Raw genomic sequence first — 20,453 nt, forward strand, 5'->3', positions numbered from 1 at the left:
TTTGTCACGATTTGTGAATGAAAAAGTGATGAGGTTGATGCATGACACTTTTATTGATGTTTAGCTATGTTCACATTCTTTCTCAAAGTAAATTGGAATCAAGTCTAGAATATAGACAGCGGAACTCAAAGTAAACCATAAATTGAAAACAAACACACATCCCCCCCACTTCATAAACCCATTTGAAATCCGACACACCCACACTCTCTCACTCTCACACACAATTTTTTTTTTTTTAAGAAAAAAAAAAAAGAAAAAAAGTGGCACGTATTACTCACTCTTTCACACAAAGTCCGAAAAACCCCAAACTCTCTCTTTCTCTCTCATCAATAATCAGAGAGTTGCCGTTGAATCCCTCGCCTTCACAGAATCACAAATCCACATCCAAACGTCGTCGTTTCCGAAGCTCCACTTTTTTCAAGCTCAAATTCAAGCTCAGCTCTCTCTCCGACCAATTTTCGCTTCCCAATTTTTCTGTGAAAGCTTTTAGGGTTTTCTCTCTTATTCGCTCTTCAAATTGGGGGGAAAAAAGCTTTGGTACTAAGCTGGCTATGGACTACGAGCCCTACGATAGCAGTGGTAAGCATTTTTTTCTCTTCTAAATTTTCAATTTTTTTTGTGTTTTTTGGGTTATTTGGGTTTTTTGCTATGTGGGTGTGTTTTGTTTTTTGAGGGAAATTAGGGTTTGGGGATGTTTCTGCTTGAATTTTCTTCGTCAATGTTCTTGGTGGGGGGTTTTTGGGTTTCTTGGAGTGAAAGAAATTTAGGGTTTTAGGGTTTTTGGACTGTGATGAAATTATTGAGGGATTGGGATTGGGATTGTATGAGAATTTGGTTTCTGGGTTTGTTAATTTAGGGGTTTTTGAGTGTTAAAATTTTGAGCTTTTTGTATGATTTATGAGCTTAACTATTTTTAGCTTATCAATGGGGTTTTAGAGAATGGAAAGACTTAGTCTTTGAATGTTATTGGAGCTTTTGTATGTACGAGTTTTTTAGATTAAAACTGTTAAAGTTATCAATAGGTTAGATATGGTGTTAAAGAGAGAATCTTTTTTGTTTTGACTTCAGGGAAGTTCACATTTGAACGAGAAAACCTGAATGAAATTTTGCAATAATGCTTTGTATGATGTATGTGAAGCTACACTCCTGTCACATTGCAAAAGGGTACTCATTTTTAATTAACTTAGTAAATAAAAACAGCCGAAAGTTTAGATTCCTAAAGCTTACTGGAGTTGTTGTCTCCACTAGTTAATCCCTAGTGGTAGGCACAATGGGATGGGGTCACGCCTCAAGAAGCAGCAGTTACTAGTTCGAATCCCGCCATCCCCGTATCCTCGAGGCCAAAAACTAACTCATTAAAAAATTGCACCTCTTTTTCATAACCTAGGAGCAGTTTCTTGCTATCATGAGTTTCGGGAGAACTTCTTGTTCTTCCTAAAAGGGAATTTTTAGTTTAATGGTGAATAACTTTATTTCCAGAAGGGGAGAAAATCTGGTTGATGTACTCTTCATCAGTCTTAACCTTAAATGGATAACCAGTATTCTCTACTGCTTTCCTTACACTTGGGCCGTTTGTCCCCCCTTTTCTTTAACCCCCCCCCCCCTACCCCTCTCTCTTGGCGTATGATCCTTTTGTTTAAACCAATACCTCAATGGATCCAGTTGAATGTTGGGATCATAAATCTGAGGTACAAAGCTTTTGCTTAATACCTAAAGGGCCAAAACTTCTAGTTGCACCTCAGCTATCATCTTTTCCATTGAGCAATGCACATTTGTTTTGAAGTGCATAAGTTTTATTGGCTTGAGTGCTACTTAAGAACACTTTAGATGTACTGCTTTTACTATTTTGTTCTGTAGTTTTCTCAACTATGTACGTGCAGTTCCATTTGCATTTGTTTTGAGTTCTTATTCTCTAATTTTTATCACCAACTAATAGATTAAATTTCCTTTTCTTTTTCTTTTTCTCTTTTTTCCTTTTTGTTTTTGATAAGTGCTACAGTAACTTTTCTGAATGAACATGCTATGGAACTGGCCTATTTGCTGTAAAAAATGTCACTGATCTTTGTCATCACATGCATTTTGATCAAATGAGTCTTAATGAACTGACCTATTTGTTTGCAATGTAATTTCTTGTGTTATAGTTATATGGATCAACCCACACAAATTGTCTTTGTTTGTAAGAAGCTATTTTCTGGAACTTGCAATAACCAAATCAGATCATTTTTCCATGCTTCATGTGTGATCATCCCCTGGCATGATTTTTTCAAAAAAAAAAAAAAAATATTTCACCGAATTTAGGCTGTGTTCAATACTCTTTGGCTTTAATAAAGGTTTTTTTTTTTGCATTAAAAAAAAAATGGCAGGAACTGATGATGATCTTCCTCCATCACATCAAAATAGAATTCCTAGAGGGCGTGTTGCTGGAAATGGAAGATCTGCTGTGGCTTCTGTTCCATATCCTAGGATGTATGGTGAAACTGATATGGAGACCCAAATTCACCAACTCGAGCAAGAAGCATACAGTTCAGTTCTAAGAGCCTTTAAAGCTCAAGCTGATGCCATTACTTGGGTACTTTGTCATTTATTTTAATCAGGAATCTAATGTCTTTAAATTTGCTTGATCAGGGTTAAATGACTGCTACATGAAATGTATTTTCTTCAGGAGAAGGAAAGTTTAATAACAGAACTTAGAAAAGAGTTGAGACTATCAAATGAGGAACACAGAGAGCTTCTAGGACGGGTTAATGCAGATGATGTCATTCGAAGGATAAGGTCTGTACGATCTGTTAAATTTTAGACAGCTTTTTTCTCGCCTTTTAATGGGTGCTGAATTGGGTAATGTCATTAGGGAGTGGAGACAGGCAGGTGGGCATCAATCTGGCATGCTCGGTACTGGTCAAGCTGCTCATGATCCAATACCCAGCCCTACTGTCTCTGCATCTCGCAAGAAACAGAAGATTTCTCAGCCAGTACCATCACAATCCTATGGTGGACCATCTCCTACGTTTCACCAACAAGCAGTAGCAGCATCTCACCAGCCATCTTCGTCCACCGCAAAGCGAGGATCAATCCCAGGACCAAAGGGCAAGAAGCAGAAACCTGTAAGTTAAATTCATGAAATTTGGAGTTGAACATAAAAATTTGTAAGTGATTCATGTGTATGATTTCTTGCAAGTTTTGCATTTGATTGGTTTGTTCCCTTACTGTTCCATTTTGTTTACAGGGTCAGGTTTTGCCTGGTGCTTCTTCAATGAAGCAGTATCCTTTGTCAGGCCCTACTGGGAGGGGTCAGGTTGCTAATAGGGTTTCTTCTGGTGCTCTTGCGGGTGAGCATCCTGAAGGAGCAACTTTTGATCCATTGATTGGGAGGAGAGTGAGGACCAGGTGGCCTGATGACAATAACTTTTATGAAGCTGTTATAACTGACCACAATCCAGTTGAGGTGTATATTTGGTCCTGATTGCATTTAAATCTATATTGCAGCAATCTATGTGGCTGAATATTATCCTTTAATTTTTGTCAGGGGCGACATGCACTGGTCTATGATATTGGCAGTGCAAATGAGACATGGGAATGGGTTAATCTCTCGGAGGTATATCTGATGCTTTTTCCCCATGGCCTACAGAAACTTTCTCTAACCTGCAGCTTTCTGAAGCATTTTAAGGTGGTAGAAAGGGCTTAGATCTGCTTGTTGCAGAGAAAAGGTGCAGCACCTTTCTAGCGGATTGAAGCAACAATAAGCACCAAGAGTATGATCCAAGAAGAAAGAAACAGAATAGAAAGAATGATAGGGAAATGATTTAAGTTGGTGTTTGAGTTCAATTCAAGGGACCCAAGCTAAAGCCTGAAATATTGGATGGCAAAACACTGCTTAAAAGACTAAAAGATACTAGGCCCTTAGTACACCATTCAATACCAGCCCTTGATTTGTTGTCACGTCCTTTTAATGTCAGCCTTTTCAAGTTTACTAATGCTACAATTTGGAGTTTTGTATAGAAAGGAGAAGAGAGAAAAGCTTTATCTTTCGGGAAAGGGGAGGAGAGGAAAGTATATATATTCTCTCTCATGTTGATTGGATATTAAAAAGAGAAAAGAGAATAGAAAACCTTATATCATTTATATTTAACTAGTTAAAAGTAAAATTTGTTGGTACCTCCATCCATATCTGCCCACATTTGGGCAGATTGTAGAAGTGGACCTGGGATGGAGAGCTTTCCCATTCTTTTTTTCTCCATCTAGTCAGTGGTTGGGAACTCTTCCCACTTTTATTTTTCCCTCCCTCCCTTCCTCCAACTCCTTCCAGCTAAGCCATTAAAAGTCAAATGCTATTCAGTTCTTTTAACAGGAAAATGTCATGAATTTATAAAATTAACTTAAGTCATAGTAGTAAAGGCCAACATAAAATGACAAGATTGCTAGATTCTATGCTATTACTGGGCCGATCTAAGTGGACTATTTGGTCACTTGGCCTTGGTTTGTTTCTTCCATGCCTTGCATCATTTCTATTGTACCACCTATATTCTTCAAATTTCTGTATTATGACTTTTTAACACTTGCATAGGTTTTGTGAAACATATAGAATCTTTTTAACTGGTGTGGTTGCCATTTGATGATGGGGTCAGCTCTCACTGGCTTCCTTGTAGACGACAATACTTACATTTTTTAAGTTGCTGACTTATTGTTTATTTTACACTGTGACTTGAGTGGATTACCTCACCCATTAATGTGGTCGAAGAGACACAGCTATGGAGGCGTGTAATAGCTTTGAAGTATGGGGAGGGATAGGGGGATTGGTGTCATAGATGTTGGATAGGGGTACACATGGTTGTGGGCTTTGGATTGGAAGGGGTGGGATGATTTTAGTCAGTATGTGCGATTTGAGGTTGGCTTGGCGAATAGAATCCGATTTTGGCATGATTGTTGGTGTGGAGAACAGCCGCTTAAAGTAGCTTTCCCATTTCCATTTGAGAATGCCGCTAATCAGGATATGTTGGTGGCAAATTTGTTGGAGTGGCAAAGTGCAGGAAAGAGGGAGTTGGGATGTGAGGTTCCAATGGGGTTTTAATGATTGGGAGGTGGAGTTGGTGGGGGGTTTTCTTCATTTACTGGAGTATCATACTCTTTGTAATGAGGATGGGGGTTAAGTGAGGTGGAGGTTGAAAATGGATGGAGGTTTTGATTTTCGCTCTTTCTATAATGCTTAGAGGGGACCTGGTGCTGACACTTTTCCTTTAAAAAGTATTTGGGGTGTGAAGGCTTCATGAAGGGTATCTTTCTGTTTGGACAGCCACATGGGGGGAGGATTCTTACTAGTGATAATTTGAGGAGATGAGGCTTCACGATTGTGGATTGGTGTTGTATGTGTTGGTGTAGTGGGGAGAATGTTGATCATCTCCTGATTCATTGTGTAGGGGCTTCCTGGTTATGGAGTTATGCTTTTAGATCCTTTGGAGTCTCTTGGGTCTTACCTTAGAGGGTGGTTGATCTATTGGCTGAATGGAGGAATTGGTTCGGGAAGCACATGTTGAATATTTGGAATTTGGTACTGCATTATGTGATGTGGATCATTTGGAAGGAGCGTAATAGTCTTTTTTTGTGAGGATTCTGAGCGTTTAGCGGACTGGCTCATAGCATTGTTTGCAGGGATGTTATATTGGTCTCAAGCTTGGTGATTCACTTCAATTGATTCCATTCCATTGTTTATAGATTCCCTTTTTTCTTGTACATAAACCCTTTTTTCTTTGTTGTTTGTACATATTTTTTTGGCTATTTCATTATTCTTTGTGAAATAGTCCTTTATCAATAAAAATTTTATTTCCTGTAAAAAAAAAAAATTTGCGGTTGGGACTTTCATGTAGACTAAAAAAGAGCACTTTTCACATCTACACGACATGTATTATATGCTGCAAAGCTGAGTATTGGGATGCCTAAGATGTCCCTTTGTATGGTTTAATCTGGCAGTTAATATATTAGTTCCATACATATTCTATTTTGCTTTTATTGATTCATAGTTCTTAATGCAGATCTCCCCTGAGGATATCCAATGGGTTGGTGAGGATCCTGGAATCCCCCGTCGAGGGGGTTATGGTGGATCAGGTCATGGGATGAATAGACCTGTTGGCCGTGATGGTATTCCAGGTGCAGGAAGAGGTAGAGGGGCTACAAAGGGTCATGCCAGAAAAGATTTTCTGCCATCGCAAAATGGAATTGGAAAGAAAGCACCAGATGATATAAAAATTCTTCACACAGATACTCTAATCAAGGAGGTAAGTGAAACCTCCATCATCTGTAATTGTAGACTTTTTAATGTGTTTACATTTGTATAATTTTCTGGGGAATTTGGATAGGTGGAGAGAGTTTTTGGTGCAAATCATCCAGATCCTCTTGAAATTGAGAGAGCCAAGAAAGCATTGAAGGTAAGAAAGAAATAACACCCCACCCTCCCTTCCCCTTCTCAAGTTTTGTCAAGGGTGTTCCCCACTCTTGAGTTTTTTCTCAAGCTTTTGTTGCTTTTACATCTCTTTGCTCAAACAGCATGTATACATCATTGCAGGAGCAAGAACAAGCACTTGTTGACGCAATTTCAAGGCTTAATGAGATTTCTGATGGTGAAAGCGGTACAATTATTTGATCTTACCTTGCATTATTCTTAGGAGCTTAGGTTGCCCTGTATAAGCTAACTTTAGAACTGTGTCCAGCAATAAGGGCTGTTTAAGCAGTCCATGGATATTGAATGTGTCCTTTGTTCTTTAGCATTTGATGATAAATCTCATCAAAGAAGTCCTTGTTATTCCTTAGCTTTGGAAATAGAATAAACTTGTTTTTTATTCCATGGACCCATAATTCATACCTTTTTACCCCCCTAATTAAAGCTAATTATTTGACTTGATTCCATTTTAATGCTCCTTTTTTGTTCTTTTTTAAACAGATGAGGGTGGCCACCAGTTTTCGCTTGGGCAGTCAATGGATCGAGATTGATTAGGGACTGGTTACAACAGAAAGCAGGATTATGACATAAAATTTTAAGGCTGGAGGAGGTTAATATGATGGATAGAGTGTTAAGATTTTATAATGGAAAAATCTGATTTGAAGGTTACTTTCTAGTATAATACTACCATCTTCCAACTCTCTCTCTCTCTCTCTCTCCCCCGCTGGGGATGACTCTGGGCTTGGGACAATTAGTAGGATAGTGCTATTGTAGGGATGGATGGGTATTGTTGTAGCTGCTGCTGGGTTAATAATTTATTGGTTAACTGGGTTCACTTAGGAGATGCTGATGCTAGTGTACAATACATTATTTTGTTAGTGATTAACGTGTGGTGGTCCTGTATAAATTTGTGTTATTCAAGCGTAACATCTCTCTCTCTCTCTCACATCATCGTTATATATTTAGCACGAGGTTGTGGAATAGGACGTGTTCTTTTAAAATTGTTTTCATTTGGCCTCTCACCTCATCTTCTATTTAGTACCAGGTACTACTTATTTGTGTTGATGATTACTTTAATTTCTATTATTTATTTATATCAGACAATAGCAATTTTATTTTCTTAGCACTAAAATTTTGATAAAAGTTTTGGGCAACTACTTAGCAGGATATATATCCTGTTTTCTGTAAATTGTTGGTAATCTCTAGTACATTTGTTTATCCAAAACTAGATAGAAAATAAAAGAAAATACTTTCAATTAAATGACAAGATAAACGTATTTTTAATAACTTCCCAATAAGCCAAGCTACATGCTCACGCTTTTGTGTGACGGTGACTAATGTGGATCAAAAGCTCAATATGCAGTCTTTAGGCAGCCCCCACCGTGCAATTATTTCTTAGTAGACAGCTCTACTCTCCAAACAAATTAGAACACGTATGGAACTTTAACTATGCTCAGAGAATATGCATCTTTGACATCTTATCCATGTTAACCTTCAAACAAATCAAGAAAGCGACATTAATTTTACGAAAGTAACTTCCTACTTTTTGTCTGCTTTTAGAAAGACTACAACGAAAACAGTATTGAAACAAGTAAATAAATCATGGTTCAATGTTTATATTGGAATGATAATGGTTCTTTTGAAAAATTAATAGTATTGAGTCGGGCTTGTTCGTGCTAGTGTATTGGATATTATACAGACCCGTCCAATATATTATAGGCTTCACTCAGTAGCATGTGAAAATGGAAGCAAATTGTACCAAAAAGAAACTGAAGCAAATGAAACCCTTTAAAAGATATATATTCCTAAAGATTGGCCTGTTTGGTATTTTTATTTTTTATTTTTAACGAGAAAGAAACACTCACACAGGGGAAAGGAAAAGGGGTTCTAATACAAAGGCACACCACAACATTTTGTATTTCCACAACATTTTTTTACCCACGTATTTTCACAACATTTAAACAACGCTACTAGAACAATATTACCAAACGGCCCTTATTTTTTAAAATATTCTCCCACTTAATTCAATTGCAATGAGCCAATGACTCCTTATTTATCTGCTCCATGCCTCCCACATTTTTATTCATTTCTTGATGAATGGTTGTCATAAAAAGTCAAAAGCACTTTTTTTTTTAAGCTGAAGCACATCTTTGAGAAAGGATCTGTCCCACTAAATCCTCTATATCCTTCTCATTTTCATTTTGTATTTTATTTTTAAATATTATACGTCTTATATTTAAATAAAAATTAGAAGATATTGAAAGTATTAACAAGAAATCTTTTGGCATAATATTTTTTATAACAATTGAGGTAACAACTTATCAGTGAAAGATAATAAAAGGTTGTCAATAGTGAATCTATGTAGAAATCAATAGCAATTTATCTTCAAACTTATGAAAAATTTTGTAAACAAATTATTTAAAAAAAGTTATCTGTAATAGGACTCGGCTAAGACTAGTATTCACATTAGGCATTGTAAATGATATATCTAGGGAAATTTTAGTATCAAAGCACAAAATAACACCATTATCTAGTCTTGTATTTGTGAAAAGTTTTACAATAGTACTACAGTGGACTTCTACATATACAAGTTACTGTTCACCCATTATAAATTTAAATTTCATTTTTTTTATTGGGTAGTATATATTATTTTATTGAGAGAGAGATCAATTGGATTATATTATTTTATTGAGTAGTATATATTATTCTAATGAGTTGAATAGAAAAATAAAAATTAAGATATTGAGTATTATAAAATAATATGATATAATTGATAAAATAATTTTTGAAATAGTAAAATAAAATAGTGCGAAGATTGCAGATGGGAGTGCTCTTAACATGCGGATGAAGATTGTTATCTCTGGACTTTTCCTTGCCTTTGGTGCGTATGGTTTGGTTAGCACTATCTGAGAAAAAGAAGTCTTTTCAACGGACCTACCTCATGCATTGCATAACAGGCAAAAGTACACGTGTTATACAGTGACTGTCAACTTGTTGCTTTCCTAATAACCAACCAACCCATTAAACATATGTTCTAGCTTTTTGTTTCTTGAACAAGAATGGCATCTCTCTTGTACCTTAATCCATGCAATCAAAACCAGACATGTAATAAAATTCCTCACTCTGGAGCTAAAAAAGCCAGTATGAGAAGCTATGTTGTTAGATGTGAAGGTGGTAATGATGATCTAAAGTCAGATGAAAAGAACAGTGAAGGAAGAAAGAGACTTAAGATTCTGATAGCAGGTGGGGGTATAGGGGGGCTAGTCTTGGCTTTGGCTGCAAAGCATAGAGGGTTTGAAGTAAAGGTTTTTGAGAAGGATTTGAGTGCAGTGAGAGGTGAGGGTAGGCATCGTGGCCCTATTCAACTCTTAAGTAGTGCTTTGGCTGTGTTGCAAGAGATAGATGAGAATGTTGCTGAGCAAATTATGAAAGCAGGTTGTGTTACTGGCAATAGGATCAATGGCCTTGCAGATGGTGTCTCTGGTGAATGGTAAGTGGTGATCTTTTTCTCTCAGTCTTCCTTGATTGCCTATTAAGCTCTTCGGTTGACTTTTCATGTAGTTGATTTGCTCAGATCGACAGTTCTTTGGTGTTGTAGCTTATGTTCTCGAATTAAATTTAACCATGTGGTTGCTTTGACCAACAAACTGCATCATTGAATTTAATTGTCCTTGAAAAAGATACCATTATTTATACTGACCATGTGGTTGTATACGATTGAAGAATCTAAGGTATGCGTTAGGAACTGTACTTAAAAGAGTGCTGAATGTCATAAGCAAAGATACCTACCATTAGTTGAATAGCTATTAGTCATGGCAGTTAATGCATATTGGCAAAACTTACTGGATTGTATCAGTCTCAGAAGTTTATGTGATGCTTCTACCCCTGACATTGACATAACCTCCATCCATCGAGCTTGACTGATAAATTTATGGTTCTTATTCCCATAAGACCCACCAAGAAGTTAAATTAGTGTTTATTTGCTGGTAATTGATGTCAAAATTTCTGTCCCTTCTGCTTCAGGTTTACAAAGTTAGACCTTTTTACTCCTGCTGTAAGGAGGGGACTTCCAATTACTCAAGTAATATGTAGGATGGAATTGCAAGACATCTTAATCAATGCAGTTGGGTCTGAAATTGTGAGAAACAAGTCTAAAGTTGTGGACTTCTTGGAAGACCCCAACAAGGTTTTGAAATGTTTTAACAACTTGAATTCTAATAAACCAATATCTGTATGTATTTCATTGCCCTTTCATCGATTATTAGGTAACAGCTATACTTCAAGATGGACAGCAGTATGATGGAGATATATTAGTTGGAGCTGATGGAATTTGGTCAATAGTATGTTATCTAGCCCATCTCTATCATTCAACTCCAGTGCAATATTTCTTCTTCCTCACTTTTAAGTTTCAAATTATTGTTCAACTTTCCCTTTAGGTGCGTTCAAAATTGTTTGGGGAGCAGGAAGCAAATTATTCAAGTTATACATGCTATAGTGGACTAACTAACTTTGTGCCACCATATATTGATATTGTTGGGTATGTTGCCTGGTTTTATATTTACAACCTTAGCTTATAGATGTACTTAAAATGACATAAGAATATGTAGAGATACTGAGTAGTTATGCATTCTGTTTGTTTATTTTAGTGTTCTGTTTGAAGGTATCGGGTGTTCCTAGGATTGAATCAGTACTTTGTTGCTTCAGATGTTGGGAATGGGAAAATGCAATGGTATGCCTTCCATAAGGAACCCCAAAGAAATACAGATCCTCCCAAAGGTAACTCTCTCTCTCTCTCTCTCTCTCTCATGATAATGTTTTGGCTAACTAAATTCATCCCACTTATGTAACTAAAACAACTAACAAAGAGGCCCTAGTCCTAAAATTTTGGTATTGGCTATGGATCCTAAACAGACTAATAAGAGTCAATTACATGTATTCATGCATTAAATGTTGCAGGTAAAAAGAAGAGGCTTTTGGAGCTGTTCGGAAACTGGTGTAATGAAGTGATTACTTTAATCAGGGAAACACCTGAGCACATGATTTTGCGGAGAGACATCTATGACAGAGACATGATCTACCGCTGGGGAAATGGACGAGTTACCCTGTTAGGTGATGCTGCTCATCCTATGCAGCCTAATTTCGGCCAAGGGGGTTGCATGGCAATTGAGGTATCTTATCTGTGAATAGATGTATATACTCTCCAGCTACTTAGACATTAAGGAGCATGTGGATAACCTTTGTTATTTGTTTCTCATGGCAACAAAGTAATTTTATTAGAACCATTTCTGAAATGGATAATTTTAGGATTTTGTGAAATGAATATTCTCATGAAATTTTATTTTTATGTAGTATTCTTTTGTTATATATTCATTTAAGCATAACCATGTCCTGTCAAATGCAATGAAAATTATCTGGCATGGCTACTGGATACTTTGGTAATCGATACTCAGAAAATGCAGATAGGCTGCAAATGAAATTTATTACTAATGGATGCCTGAGGTTGGTGATAAAGATCTCTTCCAAGTTCCTATAGGCTCATTATGGTAACAACTGTATGTGCAGGACTGTTACCAGCTTATACTTGAGCTTGATAAGTTGCCCAAAAGTGGCTCAGATGTTCAACAGTCTTATGAAATTGCCTCAACACTTAGAAGGTAATCTGTCTTAGTGGGGGAAAAAACTCTTACTCGGTTACCCTGCATTCTAATTCTGTGACTTCATCATGAATAGATACGAGAAGAAAAGACTGTTCCGGATTAGCACAGTGCATGCAGCTAGCAGAATGGCATCAAAAATGATTGACACTTACCAACCTTACATGGAATTTTCACCTGGCCCTCTGTCTGTGAGTTATCTTCCTCCTGCTTTTTGCATCACATCATGTTAATGCTTCTCTTTGCTTCATTGCTTGAATTAGAAATGAAGTGTATTTCATGTTGTTTTTTTGTGGCAGCATCTATCAACACTAAGGATTAAACATCCTTCAATTCACATGGCTCGTGCACTTTTGCAGTTTTGTTTGCCACACTTCCAGACTTGGATGATAGCAGGACATGGGTAAGAGAAGGATTCCATGTAGAAAATAGAATTAAACAATTTCCATCCCCTCTCCTCCATCGTTCCCTCCCTTGCCTTTTCTAATTTTTCATGCTGCTGTTCTTGCAGGTTCCACATAAAGAGGAAAAGAAGTGCATGAACAAATACAACAAACTGAGAGCAGTTTCATTAGTGATCACAACACCTTAATTTTGTGCAAAATATGTTATTCAATGGTGATGTCCAGAGAAGATGGAGAAGACTTGAACAAGAAGTCATGGAGACTATCACAAACTGCAGACCATATAACAGTATTCTGCAGAATTTTTCATATGGCTAGGCTAACGTTTATGTTGTTGAAACAAATATGATACCTATATGCAGAATGGGGGGAAGTGTGAGAAAATGATTAGATGGGTTAATTTCTGATAAACGCCAAACTCTCCAATGCTAGATTCCTTAAAAACCAGATGTTACATGTACTTTAATCTCTATGATTGGTATTTTCACTATTTTGTAGATTGGACAATTCCAATGCGACCATCGCATTAGCAAGAGACGTGAATTCTGCAGAGCTGCACCTTTATATTCTCATATATAAAGAAAAATAAATACAGTTAGATTTGTCTATATGGAAAATTCGCATGGCAAGTGAGACCATATTTGATGAACATTATGCTTTATTTAGTTTTTAAAAAAAAATTTATTTATGCAAACGTAGCTGGGTTTGTTTCTTAATTCCTACTATGTGCCAGAAGTGGTGTGAATGAAGCAGGCTTATACTTGCTGGGCATGTTCAAGCTCAGGTTTGGTTAAGCTTTAGAAAGACCTAGTTGAACTCTCACTTTAATCGTAATCAACCCTGCTCAAATTCAAGAAAAATGGAGGGTGGTCTTTATGAATTTCTTTCATGCCATTGGATTTACGAGTCATCCTGACCATCACTTTAGCCATAATCTAATGAGATTACTTGACTCGTCTTTCTTTTTCCTTTTTGTTTTTTTGGTTTGATAACCCAACTCTTTGCACAAACATCATGCACATAGGATTGAAGCAACTCCAAGTTTCCGATCTATTACGATGCCTATGACTAACACTCATTTTCATCATGCTTTTTAAAGATTTTTGTATCCAATCGCTATGTACTTTGAGAGTTATAGAGCATTGGAAAAGGATGAATTCATTCACAAACTAAACAACAGTACACACTAGTTATGCATTCCGTCTGAAACACATTGTACATACCAACAGGCAAAAGGAAAAAATACAACTTACAGAGACCAGACGGTCTACAACTACTTTCTTTTTTCAAGTTACACATACATCAATAGGTCTTAAATCCATGACCTCATCTTTAGCTTTCCTAGCTTCTAGGAGAGAAGAAGATACCATTTGAGCTAAGTCTCATAGGCAGCCGAAGATCTACAAATACTAATCAGTGGTAAATAATTAACCTAAAGTTACATAATATACAAACCAACCGCAGAAGCCATTTTCATCACCTCCTAGCCCGCTTTCTTGGCCGATTTGAGGCTGCCACTTCCTTTCCCCCACTGTTCTTTCCACGCTTCGCTGAAACTGGACTTGCCTCGGCTGACCTTTTTGATGGCCTTCCAACACTCCTCTTTGATGGACTACTCTCCTCCTTTACAAGTTTCTTATCGCTACTTAGCCTCAACGCCCTCTCTTTCCTACTATTATCTTCCTTCCCACTAAGTCTCCTTTTCTGCTCTTTACTACTACCACCACCACTCTTAATCCTTTTCAAGAAATCCGCTGCGCTTCGCTTTTTCTCCAATGGCAATGCTTCAGTTTTCTTCTTGTCAGTTTTGGAACTCTCTACTTTGTTACCTGAACTGGCTTTTGACCCAGGACTCGTGCTTTGTTTCTTGCTAGAAGCACTAACATTGTTTGTCAAATTCTTGTTGCCCCTTCTTAAGCTTCTAGCTCCAGTGATAGGCTTCTCTTTCGAGTGAGTTTTAATCACACTATTGTCTTCCACTGTATTGGTGGAAGAGGGCTTAACGGGAGGTGGCTTTATATCAATAGCTGACTTCTTCTCATCACTTACTTGCTTGTCCTTTTGACCAAAGACAGCAGATGAAGGTTTAGCTGACATGGAACTTCGTTTACGGCAAACTATTATAGGAGCTGATGACTTCTGCTTTGCAAGCAATGAATCAGTTCTTTCTAGTTCAGGTTTAGGTTCTGGAATTGTATTTGGTGTTGGTGTTTGTGTTGGTATTGTTATTGGTGAAGGTGGAGGTGAATCTTCTTTCAGGTTTGGTTTTGGGATTTCATTCTTGATTTTGTTTAACACAAGGTGGCGAAGTTGGTGGGCAGTGGTTAATTCAATGGAGGATTTGGGGAAGAATATGGTGGCATTGTTGAAGAGGAGCAAGAGGTCCCGGTAGAATGTGAGGGTGCTAGAGGAATAGGTGCCCTTTTGAAGTCTGCTTTGTATTGTTTCCAAATCCAAGTGTTGCCGGACCATGTTTTTGTAATTGTCAGTTTCCTGCAAAGTAATTAGACAAAATTTGTTTCTCATTTTGTTCCTTTTGAAATTTCATCAACAAATATACTGTTTCTTCAAACAACTTGATTACAGGTAGAGAACCCTTTCAACCAACAAAACCTTCCATGATTTATATAAAGGATACCTTCTCATTCAAATAATAATGTTAAATTTGTTGAATATATAGTAGTATAGTACACTATCAGCCAAAAAACAAAAAGAAAGTAAAACCAAAAGACTTAGAAACTTTTTTTTTTTATGTAAGATTTTTTATCTCAAGTTTTGTAATGTGTAAATTTTACTCGTCATAAATAAAACCAAATAAATAAATAAATGCTTCTTTTGCACTTTGCTATATGGGCAGAAGTATTGTTTTTCCTAAACGGGCTAAAGCCGAATTTAACAATGAAATGTATAGTTCTTGTAATTGAAAGCATCTCTGTTTTTTGGTCCGAGTTATGGCCATAAAGGGATACATCTAAATCGAGAAGCATTTCGAACGATAAATGGAAAATTGGGGGCCCATAGTTTTTTTTTTTTTTTTTTTTTTTTTTGCCATGGTAGGCCCACAAAACCAGAAAGTCAATGAGATGGTCTGATTTTATAAAACATTTAGGTCGAGGGACAATGATGGCAAACCCTCAACCAAATCATGGGCCTCTCTCACGGCAACCAATTAAGCACGTTGCATGGAAATACTCACACTCACGGTAAACGAGTGAAAAGTGAAAACCACCACTTTGTCGCTACCAAATACATTATAATTTTTTTTTAAAATAAATAAAAAAAGACCTTGTCCCAAGCAAAAACCAGAGGTTCTAAATTCAAACGAAAATTTAAAATATATATTCTAGTTTTAACTACTTAATTAATTACAAACTCTAGTCTTGTTGTCGTGAGCTTCTAGACCTACTCTTTTTAAAGTCAATCAAGTAGAAAAAATCACGCTCGCTTTCAAGCAATAATAGCTACATGAGAATACACGTGTTTATCAAAATTACATTAAAAAATATTTAAAATATTTTGAAAGAGTTTATCGAAAACTTTAAATATTCATTTTTCTTAACTAGAAAACTGTTTTGATACGAACTTATGATTATCTCTATCTTCAAACCTATAGATAAAAGGAAAAAACCTAATTAAAAGGTCCTAATAATTGCCTAACTTTCTCAGTTAAAGATATTTGATATCAAATAATTGTATATCAAAAATATCAAAATTTAATAAATGTAAAATATATTAGTAAAAAATAACTAACCTACTAATAATTAAAAACATACATTAATAAATAATTATTTTATATACATATTTCTCGTTTATTAGATTTTAATATACGTTATATTATCCAATACAAAATACCTTTTCTTATCAAAGTACCAATTATTCATTCTTCTTTCTAAAGAAAAGCAGGAATTATTCAAACACACAGGACCAAAGAAATATGAACGGTTGGGACGCTAAAACAAGGCAAAGACATAAAGAAGACACGCCAAGTGGGTCCGTGGAGGTTGACATGCCCCGCATGTATGCCACGTATTTCCGATTAAAAAGTAATGAAGCTACACGACCACGTTGCACTATTTTAAGCCTAATTTTTATTATTATTTTTTAATACCAAAAAAAAAAATATATATATATATATATATATAAGGCTCTTTTTTTCCTAGCCCTCCAAAGTGGTGCGTATGAGAGAAATCGGAACGACGTCACTTTGTTTTGTCTCAAAATATATTTGTTACCTTCCTATATAAAGAGAAAACAAACAAATAATTCTCTATCTTCTTTTGGGTAGAAGCAACAAAAAGTGGGTTCATGACTTGATTCAATAAATTATAGATTTTGGTATAAAATGAAAATTCAAATTTCGGATTATAATTTTAATTTACACCACACGTCAGCTATTTTATCCAAGACTATCCAAGTGTTACGAAATCAGCATGCAAAAATTCATTTTCTTCGTATGGATGCAAATTTTCAAAAACCCTAGTAATTATTCGATAGTTCCAAAATAATATTTATTTCTTCATAAAAACAATAAATTTCACTAATTAAATTTATGATAAAACTCAAAGTATTGAATAATAATAATTTCAAAGAGTTGGTCTAGTTTTTAAGAGTTTATTAAATCCACGAGGCATTAGATTTGAAAACTCCAACATCTTGAAATCGCCCCAAAAAACTATTCCTTGTAATTATTTAACACTGAGTACGAGACTCCTGAAGAATAGTCAAACTCTTGAAGAATAATTATTTAATATATATAAGTATTAAATTCTTTAAAAAAAATAGTCAAACTCTCAAAGAACTTTTAACAACTATCTTTTAACAAAAAATAACACAAATTTGGTAAACAAATCTTCTTGACTTAACATTGTTAACCGCTAGTAAATTCTCTCATATCTCTCAATTGGTCAATGACTTTTTCTTATCTACCTTGGCTTGTACCCTAGTATCCTTTTTTTTTCCTTTGGAGAAGGTACGACGAAATTGTGGTAAGTTAAGTCATGCGCATGCAGCAAGCTTCTTTTTCTCTCGGAGTGGTGAATGGACCCGTACCGAAATGTGGGTCAGACCATTTAACCCCAACTTGTAAAACCAAAGCCGAACTATACAAAAGTGGTCCTAAATTATTGGACAGTAATTAATACTCGACCGCACATGACCTAAAGTGTCCAATATAAATAAAAAACCCACCAACAAATCACAGAAACCCTTGCATGTGAACCACTATCCTAATGCACCTACACATTCAACTTTCTTTTTTTTTTTGTTTTTTTTTTTGAGAAATTTATTTCTAGCTTTCCACGTTAATAATAGGATCCTTTTGACATTTTAAACGTCTAATTTTCAAATCATTCTTATTCTATTATAATTATCGAATTATTATAAAACTACTATCACTTAATAGTTGGAATCATTTGTCATTTTAAACGTTCAATATTCAAACCATTGTCTTTATTGTAACTATCAATTTATCTTTATTGTAACTATTGAATTATCATAAAATAACTATCACCTAATGGTTAGAATTTTCAATCATTTTAAACATCCAATATTCAAATTATTCTGTCTTTATTGTATCTATTAAATTATTATAAAACCACTATCACCGAAGCCTGTAATGCTAAACGACCCTAATAAACATATTAGAAAATAACCCATACATTCATGTGATCTAAGAAGTAAACATACGAACACAATTCGTAACGATAATTTTTTTTAATTTATTGAAATAAATATATGATATGACAACTCATTCATATTTTTTATACATTTTTTTTTAATAAATATCTAAATCTTTTAAATATATATAAAATAAAAGATTATAATTTTTTTTTCTCACTAACGACGCTTGACACGCACGTACAAAGAATCTCCTTTTATGTGAGTTCGGGTATTAGTTCGTCGTTATTTAATTCATTTACTTTATCCAAAAATTAAAGTTTTAAAAAAATTAATTAATTTTTTTATTGTAAAAAACCAAAATATAGAAATGATTTTTAAATACCGAAAATGCCCTTGAAGAACAAACGGACCAATTACCTGGCTTTCGAGTCGGCGCTCGAATAAGGAGCTGTTTTCACACGCACGGATTATCTCCATAATCTCAACCAACGGCTCTGATTTCACCGCCACCTCCACCGTCTCCGGCGACTCCACGCCGCCGGGAACCTCCTTTCTCCTCCGCCTCATCCTCTTCCCTGTCAGGCTCGCCGAGCTCTGCACCTCGCTGCTCCCCCTCGCCGCCGAGTCCGTACGCAACTCGGACGAGTCACCGCCACCGCCTTTCCTCTCCGACTCGGACTGAGCCGCCGCCACCTCCTCCCCCGATTCCATGTCCTCCCTGCCCGGATCCGGTCCGCCCGAACCGGTTTTAACCGGTTCACCCTCCGATTTAGCTCCCTCCCCGGACTTTTCACCCTCAGTCGAATTCGATTCGTTGAACGACCGATTTTCCTTGTCTGAATTCTCTCCGGTCACCGGAGACACCTCGTCCCCCTCCGGCTCGCCATTTCCAGATCCATCTCCCTCCAGATCTGGCTTTTCCTCGCTCTCTCTCTCCTCCTCCAACTTCTTCACCTTCTTCTCCAACAACCTTCAAAAACCAAAACCAAAACCAAAAAAATCTCAGATCCAAAATTTCAAAAAAAAAAAAAACCAAAAAAAAAAAATAATTAATTAATTAAAAAATATTAAAAATAATAATAATTACACGATGTTAAGGTCGTAGCGTTGGAGGTCACGTTTAAGCTCGGCGACACGGCGTCTTCTGAGCTCGTCCAACCACGCATCGTAAAAAACGACGTCGTTTTCGTTTTCTTCGTTCTCGCTCTGCGTCAAAGAAGCAGCGACGTCGTTTTGGTGGTTGGTGAGGAGAGAGAAGCGGCGTTTGAGGTCGCGAAACTTGTTCATACAGTGAAGAGGGAGAGGAGGAGGAGGAGGAGGAGGAGGGGAGGAGGAGGAGGAGGAGGAGGGTTTGAAAGAGTGGAGACTGAGCTCGGTGGCGACGGAGTCCCAGTCCTTGAAACCGTGTCGTTTAACTGCGAACGCTAACAATAGCTCCTCCCATGTTCCCCACGACGACGACGACGACGTTGTTGTTATGCAATTACTACTACTCGTTTTTGTTTTTGTTTCTGATTGTGATTCTGTTTCTTTCATTTTTTTTGTGATTTTTTTTTTATTTTGGTAGTACCATATATATATAAATAGTATCTATAAACTTGTCCCTCCAATTTGGTTTGGCTTGGGTTTCATTCAAATAAAAAAAAAAAAGCTAGTTTAGCTAAGGTTGGTTTTATTTTTTATATTTTTTTATGCTATTGTGATTTTGGATGAGTATTTTGCTTTTGCTTTTTTGGGGTTTGTGGTTATTTTTAACAAGACAACTTTTAAGATAATTGTATGCTAGAGACAAACAAATTTACTTCTCCTTTTTATTTATTTATTTATATATTGACATGATAAGATATGTTTGTTATTACATTATAATTTTTTTTTTCATTAATCCATCACTAACTCAACTTTGAATAAGTCTAGAGTTGTGAAATCATCTAGTTTTGAATGAATTGTTATTCTAGTTTTAATTAAATATTATAAATTTAACATCTTTCTCTCATATAAAGGTAAATTCTACGTGTATGTATCATATATGGACTCATTTTTACATTTAGTATACGTTTGGTATTGGCTTAAAAAGCCAATTTTTTTTTTATTATTTAGTCTATTTTTTGTACTATTAATGAGTCTCATTACACTTTTTGATACTATTCATGGGTTCTACGATACTATTTCAGCTATTTTTTAGTTTTATCTACAGTACTCTCAACAAAAAGTTTTTAATTTCAATAAAATAAATTGTTCCCAAATGCACTCTTAATTTAATAAATTATTAACTTATAAAATTGTGCATGGTTAACGTAGTAAACAAAAAGTAATCACTAATTACAGTTTAATAGATTAGTAAGCTGCAAA

At 35.9% G+C, this 20,453-nt stretch overlaps 3 protein-coding genes across 3 annotated transcripts; 2 read left to right on the top strand and 1 right to left on the bottom strand.

Moving 5' to 3' along the window:
* The first annotated feature begins 242 nt into the window (after positions 1 to 242).
* On the top strand, positions 243 to 7,354 carry LOC111988547 (protein EMSY-LIKE 3). The gene is made up of 10 exons (XM_024020343.2): positions 243 to 579; positions 2,364 to 2,569; positions 2,663 to 2,772; positions 2,849 to 3,101; positions 3,224 to 3,442; positions 3,524 to 3,592; positions 6,024 to 6,266; positions 6,348 to 6,416; positions 6,554 to 6,617; positions 6,929 to 7,354. The coding sequence occupies exons 1-10, from the start codon at positions 552 to 554 to the stop codon at positions 6,976 to 6,978; spliced, it is 1,311 nt and encodes a 436-aa protein (XP_023876111.1). The 5' UTR covers positions 243 to 551; the 3' UTR covers positions 6,979 to 7,354.
* Positions 7,355 to 9,441: 2,087 nt separating this feature from the next.
* Positions 9,442 to 13,035, top strand: LOC111988546 (zeaxanthin epoxidase, chloroplastic). Its single transcript, XM_024020341.2, has 10 exons — positions 9,442 to 9,917; positions 10,451 to 10,613; positions 10,693 to 10,767; positions 10,864 to 10,964; positions 11,088 to 11,203; positions 11,384 to 11,595; positions 11,990 to 12,081; positions 12,158 to 12,272; positions 12,381 to 12,484; positions 12,593 to 13,035. Exons 1-10 carry the CDS (start codon positions 9,487 to 9,489, stop codon positions 12,621 to 12,623), a joined length of 1,440 nt encoding a protein of 479 aa, XP_023876109.1. The 5' UTR covers positions 9,442 to 9,486; the 3' UTR covers positions 12,624 to 13,035.
* Positions 13,036 to 13,627: 592 nt separating this feature from the next.
* Positions 13,628 to 19,678, bottom strand: LOC111988567 (uncharacterized). Its single transcript, XM_065772561.1, has 3 exons — positions 19,192 to 19,678; positions 18,522 to 19,074; positions 13,628 to 14,978 (listed from the first exon to the last, which is right to left on the bottom strand). Exons 1-3 carry the CDS (start codon positions 19,638 to 19,640, stop codon positions 13,962 to 13,964), a joined length of 2,019 nt encoding a protein of 672 aa, XP_065628633.1. The 5' UTR covers positions 19,641 to 19,678; the 3' UTR covers positions 13,628 to 13,961.
* Positions 19,679 to 20,453: the final 775 nt, after the last annotated feature.

This window comes from Quercus suber, unplaced genomic scaffold, assembly GCF_002906115.3.
Source record: "Quercus suber isolate HL8 unplaced genomic scaffold, Cork oak 2.0 scaffold_60, whole genome shotgun sequence".
NCBI classification, from domain to species: Eukaryota; Viridiplantae; Streptophyta; class Magnoliopsida; order Fagales; family Fagaceae; genus Quercus; species Quercus suber.

What these genes read in the sequence shown, in the direction of transcription:
- LOC111988547 (XM_024020343.2), top strand. Translation starts at nt 552, where the DNA reads ATGGACTACGAGCCCTACGATAGCAGTG. An exon ending in AAGCTGATGCCATTACTTGG is followed by an intron (nt 2,570 to 2,662) that starts GTACTTTGTCAT and finishes TATTTTCTTCAG; the next exon opens with GAGAAGGAAAGTTTAATAAC. An exon ending in GATTTCTGATGGTGAAAGCG is followed by an intron (nt 6,618 to 6,928) that starts GTACAATTATTT and finishes TTTTTTAAACAG; the next exon opens with ATGAGGGTGGCCACCAGTTT.
- LOC111988546 (XM_024020341.2), top strand. Translation starts at nt 9,487, where the DNA reads ATGGCATCTCTCTTGTACCTTAATCCATGCAATCAAAACCAGACATGT. An exon ending in TCTTGGAAGACCCCAACAAG is followed by an intron (nt 10,614 to 10,692) that starts GTTTTGAAATGT and finishes ATCGATTATTAG; the next exon opens with GTAACAGCTATACTTCAAGA. An exon ending in GGGGTTGCATGGCAATTGAG is followed by an intron (nt 11,596 to 11,989) that starts GTATCTTATCTG and finishes CTGTATGTGCAG; the next exon opens with GACTGTTACCAGCTTATACT.
- LOC111988567 (XM_065772561.1), bottom strand. Translation starts at nt 19,640, where the DNA reads ATGAAAGAAACAGAATCACAATCAGAAACAAAAACAAAAACGAGTAGT. An exon ending in CGCTACGACCTTAACATCGT is followed by an intron (nt 19,075 to 19,191) that starts GTAATTATTATT and finishes TGGTTTTTGAAG; the next exon opens with GTTGTTGGAGAAGAAGGTGA. An exon ending in AGCGCCGACTCGAAAGCCAG is followed by an intron (nt 14,979 to 18,521) that starts GTAATTGGTCCG and finishes ATTACTTTGCAG; the next exon opens with GAAACTGACAATTACAAAAA.